The sequence below is a fragment of the Notamacropus eugenii genome, chromosome 5 (assembly GCF_028372415.1).
Source record: "Notamacropus eugenii isolate mMacEug1 chromosome 5, mMacEug1.pri_v2, whole genome shotgun sequence".
Lineage (NCBI taxonomy): Eukaryota > Metazoa > Chordata > Mammalia > Diprotodontia > Macropodidae > Notamacropus > Notamacropus eugenii.
This window is the reverse complement of record NC_092876.1, coordinates 94393042-94403280: the sequence shown is the minus strand read 5'-3', so window position 1 is coordinate 94403280 and position 10239 is coordinate 94393042. Positions and strand designations below refer to the sequence as shown.

At 38.1% G+C, this 10239-nt stretch overlaps 1 protein-coding gene across 1 annotated transcript; it reads left to right on the top strand.

The window, feature by feature from the left end:
• The first annotated feature begins 859 nt into the window (after positions 1-859).
• On the top strand, positions 860-1837 carry LOC140508839 (olfactory receptor 52I2-like). The gene has a single exon (XM_072616719.1). The coding sequence runs from the start codon at positions 875-877 to the stop codon at positions 1835-1837; it is 963 nt and encodes a 320-aa protein (XP_072472820.1). The 5' UTR covers positions 860-874.
• The last annotated feature ends 8402 nt before the right edge of the window (positions 1838-10239 follow it).

Sequence of the window (10239 nt, the reverse complement as noted above, 5' to 3'; positions counted from 1 at the left end):
TTAATTGTCCTCCTGGTTTTCTTTACTTCAGTATGTACTGATTCATACAGGTCTCTCCAAGTTTACCTTAAAACATTCTCATCTTTTCCTATTAGACAACAGCAATCTTTCCTATTGTATTATAATTTGTTCAGCTATTCACAAAGCATTGAGTACCCCCTAAAATTCATGTTTTTTGAGACTTCAAAAAGCTAAAATTCTTTTTCTACATCCTTAGAGTTATTGTTTTGCTTCAGACAATTATCTCCTTTGCTCTCCTCTTCCTCTAATACCCCTTTCTTCCCCTTTCCTTCTCTCTTCTTATTGAATGAAATGTATTTCTTTACTGAACTCTGTGTATGCTGGTCCATTTTCCCCAAGGACCAGTTCAGGATAGAGTAAGTTTTAAGTACTTCTCTCTTCCCAATAATTTCTCCTTGATTGCATCAAAGTCTTCTTTCCTAACTTGATTATGTGAAAGGTGAAAAAGAGGTGAGGAGAGAGGGATGACAGAGAGACAGGCAGAGACAGAGAAAGATAGAGACAAAAAGACAGAGAGAGAGGCACAAATACAGATACTGAAAACGCAAATGAACACACTCTGGACAATTATACCACTCTAACCTAAAAAACTCAAGATTGGTGAATCCTTTGTGGGGGATGGTGTTTTTCTATTGCCTTTATGGATTAATGGTCATCTATATGCCCTGTTTGAAGAAGGAAGAGCAGAAAAATCAAATAGAAATGGGTCAGTGTCACCTGGATATGTAAGAGAAATAGGTCTTGTGAAAAAACTGCATTTAGGCTTGAGTCACTCATTAAAATTAGCAACCTAGGGCCCCTGGTCTCTGATCACTTTTGTGGTTTTGTCTGCAGGGAAGAAGTCTCCCCTGTGATGCTGGGCTCTCCCTCCAACCACACATCACTGAACAAAACTACTTTCATGCTTCTGGGTGTTCCAGGGCTAGAGGCAGCCCACTTTTGGCTGGCAGTACCACTAAGTGCCATGTACTCTATAGCTTTATTAGGAAATATTATCATTGTGACTGTGATCTGGACAGACAGTGCCCTGCATAAGCCCATGTATTACTTCCTATGTGTCTTGGCTGCTGTGGACATTGTCATGTCAACCTCTGTCACCCCCAAGATGTTGAACATCTTCTGGTCAGGCAATGGCATCATTGGCTTTGCTGCCTGTTTCACCCAGATGTACATTGTCCATGCCACCACTGGGATAGAAACAGGGTTACTCCTGGCCATGGCCTTTGACCGCTATATAGCCATCTGTAAACCTCTGCACTACCAAACCATCCTTACCCCACATACCTTGGTAGGGATTTGCATGGCCATCATAGCAAGAGCTATCACAGCTATGACTCCAATTACCTGGATGGTAGTCCGTCTGCCATACTGTGCCTCCCATGTGGTTCCCCATTCCTACTGTGAACACATGACTGTGGCCAAGTTGGCATGTGCGGATCATATGCCCAGCAGCCTTTATAGCTTGATTATTTCCTTCATCATTGTAGGGACTGATGTGATCTTCATTGCTATTTCCTACAGTCTGATCCTCCAGGCTGTGTTCAGTCTCCCCTCTCAAGATGCACGGGTCAAGGCACTAAGCACCTGTGGTTCACATATGAGTGTTATGTTCCTCTTCTACTTCCCAGGTATATTGTCCATCTATATGGCCTGGTTAGGGAAGCATGTAGTGCCCTTGCACACCCAAGTGCTGCTTGCTGATTTCTACCTAGTCATCCCTCCTATACTGAACCCTCTTATTTATGGCCTGAAGACAAAGCGTATCCGGGAGCGAGTGCGGAATGCAATGACTACTAGCCTCCCTGGCCATGTCTGACAAAGCTCAGCCAAAGAGAAAAGAACTACTCAAGTCATGTAATGGAGCACGGTGAATTTACATGGGGGCTCAGGCTTAGAAGTAAGTGAGGATACTGAAATGTAGTCTTTATGCGTATCATTCATTCCTGGCAGGGCTGGCCTCATAATTGGCGATTTTGTAGAATTCCTGAAACTATAGTGACAGTCATCCTTCCTAAATTCATTCCAAACTAAAGATGACATTGAAGTCACTCTGCTATTTGTATCTCTCATCTTGTACCTTCAATTAAAAGATATTTATTGAGTTTGATGCTCAGTCAATAAATCAACAAGTAATTATTGCAGCTTCTATGTGCCAGGTTGGTTGTTTGGTTGTTGTCCTTCATTCTTAAAGAGGACCAAAATGACATCACTATGTTAGACTCAAATTACAGCCTGTCTGACAGTGACTGATTAGACCAATACAAGCCCATAATTCTTTCCTACAAGTTGGGCACAAATATACCAAGTGAACATTTGAGGTGGATTCCCTAAATTTGTACATCTTGCATTTCTTTTCTGCTATTTCAATTCTGCTTTGCTCATAGGTCACAGCACCTTCTCTGATAAGGGCATGTCATGGTGGGTGGATCCCTGCCAGTGTCTCACACATCAAAGAATTAATTCCAAAGTTCTTAAGAGAGACCTTGAGAGCATCCTTGTATAGCTTCTTCTGACCACTATATGAGTGCTTACCCTGTGTGAGTTCTTTATAAAATCATAAGACTTTTTGGTAAGCTTATATTTTGCATTCAAACAATGTGACCAATACATAGGAGCTGCACTCTCTGAAGCTGAGTTTGAATACTTGACAGTCCATAGACCGGAACTATAGACATAGTTCAAGAAAAGATGTCAGTGTCTGGCCTCTTATCCTTTCTGGTTGTCTTCACAATCTACCTGAGACAATTCAAATGGAAGTGATTTAATTTTCTGGCATGACATTGTTATACTGTCCAACATATCCTAGGTATAAAACAACGCATTCAGCACCACAACACTGTACACCTTCACTTTGATAGTCAGTCTAATACCTCTTCTCTCCCACACTTCCAGAGTGTGGGAGCCTTCAGAGCCTTCCAAATGCTGAGATAGCTCTGGCAATGTATGTGCCAATTTCCCAGTGTATAAATCCCTAGAAAGCATACTACCAAGGAAGTGAATTTATCCACAGCATTGAAAACTTGTCCATTTGCTATAAACGTATGGGTTCCACATATGGGTGATGTGGTGCTGGCTTATGGAGCACCTGCGTTTTCTTGGTGTTAATTGTTAGACCAAAATTAGAACAAGCAGTAGAGAATCAATCTATATTTGGTTGCATCATAGTTTCAGAGGCTGCATTGAATGCATAATCATTTGCAAAGAAAAAATCATGCACCAACATTCCCTCCACTTTTGTTGTAGCTTATAATGTTTTCAAGTCGAAGAATTTGCCATCAGGGCTATAGCTGACCTTGATGCTGTTTCTGTCCTCGCTGAAGGTGTTTGACAATATGACTGAAAACATTATGTTAAAAATCGTGGGAGCAAGCACACAGCCTTGTTTCACTCTATTGGTGAACGTGAAAGCATAAGAGTATTGTCCACTATTCAAAACCTGGACAAGCATGCTGTCATAAAATTGATCTACATTATAGAAGATTTTCTCCAGCCAATTTTTGACATACTTTTCCATAAGCCCTCATGACTGACAGTATCAAAGACCTTTGTTAGATTTACAATTGTTATGTACAGATCTCTGTTCTATTCTTGGCATTTCTTCTGGAGTTTTTGGACAGCAAGCACCACATTTACTGTTTCTAGGTCCTTTCTGAAGCCACACTGGTTCTCATATAGATGACAATCTTCTGGATGAAAGATCAGCTTATTAAGGAAAATTCTGGCAAATGACTAAAAGAGATGACACCCTCCCCCAATCCTCCCGAGTATCACAGGACAATCTGTTTCCTTTAACTTTATAGAGGTGGGAAATGGAAGCATCATTGAACTCCTGAGGGATAACCTCCTTTTGTCATATAATCTGGAAAATTTCAGTAAAATTTTGTATGGGCAATGGACTTCCCACCTTGCACATCTCAGCTGCCATATGAATGGATCCTGATGACATTCGAAACCTCCTCTTCAGCTGGATTATAGTCACCCAGAATTATAAACTTGCCTCTTTTTGGCACATTCATGATAAGGGTTCCCAGGTCTTCTTAAAAAATTTTCTTTTACCTCGTTGGAGATCATCATGGTGGTAGCATAGGCCCTGGTGATAGTACCATGACCTTTTCTTGTAAGAGGCTATCACATTGTCACGAGTCTGTTGTTCACTAATTTTGGTAGGTATACAATCCTGTTGACTAGATTCATTTTGATTGCATGATCTATACTAGTTTCATGGCATTTCTCTTCACTGAGGACACTCCAGGGGAGAAAAGAAAAAACAAAAACTTGTATCAAGCTCTAACTTCAGTAAGTTGACTTTCATTTGCCAGCCTTATTTCACTCAGGTCTGCCATTTAGATAGAATACATGCTGAGTTTTCTTGTGCTTTTCGTCTTTCAGGTCTACTAGATTTTTGTGCTTTATAAGTGTGCACACATTCCATGTACTGATTGTGAGTGGAATCATCTATGCAGAAGTTTTTGCATGTTTTTTGTGTGTTTTGACCTCAGGATGGGATCCCTGTGTGCTGCAGTAATCAGGCCAGGGATGGGTAAGCAGACAATTTTTAGAGCTTCTTTTCTATCCCCTTCATCATACAAAGAGTTGAGTAGTGAGATCCTTAAAAGGATTCTCAGACACCCAGGGGTCTGCCCAATCATACTGCTCCTTTCAGTGAGAAGATGATCCTATGACTTGGGCTGCCTGTGTGCAGGACTGTGACTATAGCTCTTAGGGCATCCTCACCTGCAATTTTGTCACTTGCCTGTGAAATGTTATTTAAATGGGAAAATCCTTCCCATTCATTAATAGGTTCATGTGACCTGCTTAAATCACATGGAAGCCTAAGTCACATGTGGAGAGAGGAGCTTGCTGAATGGGTGGAACAGAAAGGGTGGAGCAGAGCTGGGAAGGACACAGACAAGCAGACAGCTAGGCTCCTGAGTGTTTGTTTGTGGGAAGGCCTGGGAGGGGGCGGGGAGGCTTAGAAATGCCTTTGTCCCCTGCAGGGCTAATGTGTATTGACTTCTTGGTTACTATGACTGATTTGGTTTTCCTGTTTTGGGATTTGACTTTTTGGTGTCTGAATAAATGTTTTTCTTCTTCTTTCTATATGGAGAGTCTGTTATACTTTGAAATTGAGAACTACACTGATATATTCATAGTCACCACAAGTGCCAGGCACCCTGTTGTCCATCAGAGATACAAAAAGGGGCAAAAACATGAAGTTGGCTCTCAAGGAGTTTATACTTCAATGGAAAGATGCCATGGGTACAAGCAATGCACAGAGAAAATGGAAGCTAATCAGAGAGGAAGGCACTAGCAATTCAGGGAATTGGCAAAGACATTCTATAAATGTCAGGAATTGAGCTGAGACTTAAAGGTAGCCACGTTGTGAAGGCATTTTAGTAATCCCAAAATTACTGATGCAAAACATTAAAATACCAATCCCCTTGAGAGGGGGTTTCGTTTAGCTAATCATTTTTGACTTTCTCAATGGTATTGAGCTTTATGTACTACATCTGTTAAACCTGTGGGTACCTGGGATCCCTCATAGGGACATCATACTTAGAAATATAAAAAAAGTAGCATTTTTAAAATGTGTCAAGGAACAAAACTGTTCTCCAGAATTAAGGAATCTTCCTCAGAGTCATGTAGTAAGCTCACTGAGTACTGATGACACAACATCCCCATCATAAAAACTTTCTTTTGTTAACATGTGAGACAGCTTTCTGCTTTTTTACAAAACATTTAGAGTACTTTAAAAAATGGAAGTCTTTGACCCAGCACAGGCTATGAAACTATAAAGGACCTGTAGATGTACTTAGCAATAATAGAATCATTGAAACAGAATATTAGAGCTGGAAAGGATCAGAGTGATTATTTATCCCAATTTATCCTTGACCAGGAATACTTTCTGCAACAAGAATATTTAATATCTCTCTCTCTCTCTCTCTCTCTCTCTCTCTCTGTCTCTCTCTCTTTGAGTCTCTGTTGGCATTCTGGTAAAGCCTAGGAACTCTTACTCAAATAAAATTTTTGAAAAACTCATAACTAATATAATTGCTAATTTTCAGCTAGTTGGAATTTTCTTGTTCACAAGAAGATAGTATGATTGCAGAAATCTGTGGCTTCAGAGTGCTAAGAAAGTGTATACAAATTAAAAAAGAAAACTTGTCCAAACTAATCCTTTTGGTCTCCTATTGCTAATCTGTTTTTTACATACTGAAGAGGAGCTAGATTTTGAAAGGAATATGGGAGTATTGACTTCTAAGCTGACTGGGAGACATGTGGAAGTATTTTTTTTTGCCACTTTGGGTTTCATGCTACCTGATTGTTTCAATAAATGAGATGACTGAGAGTAAGGAGTGAAGTATTTTCTGAACCAGGAGGGTCAGAGAAAAAGATTCCAAGTAATGAGATGAGGTTCAAAGAATAGATAGGAGAGAAACTATGTATTTTTATTACTTGGGATATAGTTCAGATCATAGATTCAGCTCTCCAACACACCTGGGTGTCAATTGACTTTCTTCCCACTCTTAGAAGAGTTCATATACATTGACAAAAGAGATATGCTTATTCTATATAGTTGTTATTCCATCTCATCACAAAAAACGTACTTAAATGATGCCTTTTGTTAATTTATTAACATATTATATAACAGCCCACTAATCTACAATTTCAGAAAGCAGGACACTGAGCCAGGTGTTGGTAGCTCTGGTAGTGCCACTATTTTGCATTACCTCAACCCATGCCATCTACAAGACTTGTAACATAGATTTGTTTAAAGACTGAGTAAATTATTGTTAACCTCCATCAGAGAGAGTGAGGTGCAGAGAGTTTTGAAGAGGTATACTTTTAACTTCGATGAGGTAATGCTAAAGATCATTTATTTATTTTAAATTAGTGCCATTGTTATTTAATATTATAATTTGTATACATTATTTTTGAATCTTTTGCCTTATTCTGTATCACTTCATTTAAGTCTTTCTGTTTCCTTCAAATCTTTTTATTGTTGTCATTATGATGCAATTATATTGCCATACTAGCACAGAGCCATGAAATCAACAGGCACTTCAAAAATGTTTATTGGTGGATGGATTGATCTGCCGTAATTTGTTCAGATAGGCATTGGACACATGGTTTGCTTCTATTTCTTTCTTTTCCACATAGTGATACTATAATTTTTTTCCAATTGAGCAATTCTGTACTGCTTTCCAAAATGATCAGACCAATTAGCAACCATATCATTTCTTTATCATTTGTATTCTCTCACAGTGCCATCAACACTTAATTCTTCCAATTGGATGAAGAACCTGATCTCGATGCTAAGAAAACCTAGATTTAAGTCTTGTCCCTGATATTTACTGGTCTTGTACATTTGGCAATCATCTAATTACTCAATGCCCTAAGCAACTGTAGAAAATTTCTCAATGTGCATTACACTATATATTGATCCCTTACTGGGAATTTGCTTCACTGATAAAATCATGAGTCTCAACCTTTGCCACCAAAAGTGATCAATTACTTTATCACCAAAAAGTGATAGTTACTTTAATTTCCATTTATATGTCCATTCATATATGGGTCTATGCATCCATCTGTCTATTCATTTATTTATTTATGAAATTTATGTAGCCATTAGTGTACTTTAAGAATTTTTTTCAGGTGGTTGTTGATAATTCTTGTCCTCCCTTAAAAACTACCCTTTTGTTTATTTTGAAACCTTACCTTGAATGCTCTTAATCTGACAGTTGTTAAAACATACGTAGATTTTATATTCCAGTCTTTTATCAGAGATGTTTAAAGCAAAGAGGTTTTTCACAGTATGAATCTGTTATTCTTAGGCAAACTACACTGTTCATTTGTACAAACATGTCTTTAAAAAATTTTGTCTGCCAAAATTCATCTTGTCATTTGAAACTTTCTTTTTTAATTAATTGATTTATTTATTTTTAGTTTTCAACATTCATTTCCACAAGATTTTGTGTTCCAAATTTTATCTCCATCTCTCCTCTCCCCCACCCCAAGACATGATGCATTCTGCTTACCCCTTTCCCGAATCTTCCCTCCCTTCTATCACACCCTTCTCTTCCCTTATCTCCATCTTCTCTCTTTTCTTGGAGGGCAAGATGGATTTCTATACCCCATTACCTGTATTTCTTATTTCTCAGTTGCATGCAAAAGCAATTCTCAACATTCATTCCTAAACCTTTGAGTTCCAACTTTTCTCCCTCCCTCCTTCCCCACCCATCCCCACTGAGAAGGCACACAATTCAATATAGGCTACACATGTGTAGTTATGCAAAAACTTCCATAATAGTTGTATTATGAAAGACTAACTATATTTCCCTTCATCCTATCCTGTCCCCCCATTTCTTCTATTCTCTCTTTTGACCTTGTCCCTCCCCAAAAGTGTCTACTTCTATTTGCTCCCTTCTCCCATTTGCCCTTCCTTCTATTACGCCCCCTACACCCCACTTATCCCCTTCTCCCCTACTTTCCTGTAGTGTGAGATAGATTTTCATACCAAATTGAGTGTGCATGTCATTCCCTCCTTAAGCCAAATGTGATGAGAGTAAGATTCACTTTTTCTCTCTCATCTCTCCCCTTTTCCCCTCCATTGAAAAAGCTTTTACTTGCCTCTTTTATGAGAGATAATTTGCCCCATTCTATTTCTCCCTTTCTCTTTCCAGTATATTCCTCTCTCATCCCTGAATTTTATTTTTTTAGGTATTATCCCTTGCTATTCAACTCACCCTGTGCCCTCTGTCTATATATATATATATATATATATATATATATATATATATATATATATATATATATATAATCTATCCAACCACTCAAGTACTGAGAAAAGTCTCAAGAATTATCTTTCCATGTAAGAATGTAAAGAGTTCAACTTTAGTAAGGCCCCTATGATTTCTCTTCCCTGTTTACCATTTTATGCTTCACTTGATTCTTGTGTTTGAAAGTCAAATTTTCTATTCAGTTCTGGTCTTTTCATCAAGAATGCTTGAAAGTCCTCTATTTCATTGAATGATCATTTTTTCCCCCTGAAGTACTATACTCAGTTTTGCTGGGTAGGTGATTCTCGGTTTTAATCTTAGTTCCTTTGACTTCTGGAATATCATATTCCATGCCCTTCAATCCCTTAATGTAGAAGCTGCTAGATCTTGTGGTATCTTGATTGTATTTCTACAATTCTCAAATTGTTTCTTTCTGGCTGCTTGCAATATTTTCTCCTTGACCTCAGAACCCTGGAATTTGGTTACAATATTCCCAGGAATTTTCTTTTTGGGATTTTTTTCAGGAGGTGATTGGTGGATTCTTTCAATATTTATTTTACCCTCTGGTAAGAGAATATCAGAGTAGTTTTCCTTGATAATTTCATGAAAAATGATATCTAGGCTCTTTTTTTTGATCATGACTTTCAGGTAGTCCCATAATTTTTAAATTGTCTCTCCTGGATCTATTTTCCAGGTCAGTTGCTTTTCCAGTGAGATATTTCACATTGTCTTCTATTTTTTCATTCTTTTTTTTTTTTTTGTAATTTCTTGATTTCTTATAAAGTCTGTAGCTTCTAACAGCTCCATTCTAATGTTTAAAGAACTGTTTTGTTTAGTGAGCTTTTGAGCCTCCTTTTTTCATTTGACTAATTCTGCTTTTTAAAGCATTCTTCTCATTGGCTTTTTGGGCCTCTTTTGCCATTTATGTTAGTCTATTTTTAAAGGCGTTATTTTCTTCAGCATTTTTTGGGTCTCCTTTAGCAAGCTGTTGACACGTTTTTTATGATTTACTTGCATTGCTCTCATTTCTCTCTCCATTTTTTCCTCTACTTCTCTTACTTGATTTTCAAAATCCTTTTTGAACTTTTCTAAGGCCTGAGATTATTGCATAAGTTTTGAAGGTTTTGGATGCAGGATGCAAAGGTGTCTTTTGATGTCTTTGAGGTCTTCATCTGATAGTATGCTTTGTTCTTCCTCATCTGAAAGGATGGAAGAAAATACCTGTTCACCAAGAAAGTAACTTTCTATAGTCTTATTTTTTCCTTTTTTGGGACATTTTCCTAGCCAGTTACTTCACTTTTGAATCTTTTGTCAAATGGAGGGTATACTTTAGGGACCTGTAAGTTCTCAGTTCCTGCAAGGTGGCACAATCAAGGGAAAGGTTTTATTCTTCTCCTGGTCTGTGCTCTGTTCTAGAAGCAACCACAAACTTTTCTGC

Excerpts from the sequence above, each read along its gene's own strand:
- LOC140508839 (XM_072616719.1), top strand. The coding sequence starts at position 875 with ATGCTGGGCTCTCCCTCCAACCACACATCACTGAACAAAACTACTTTC.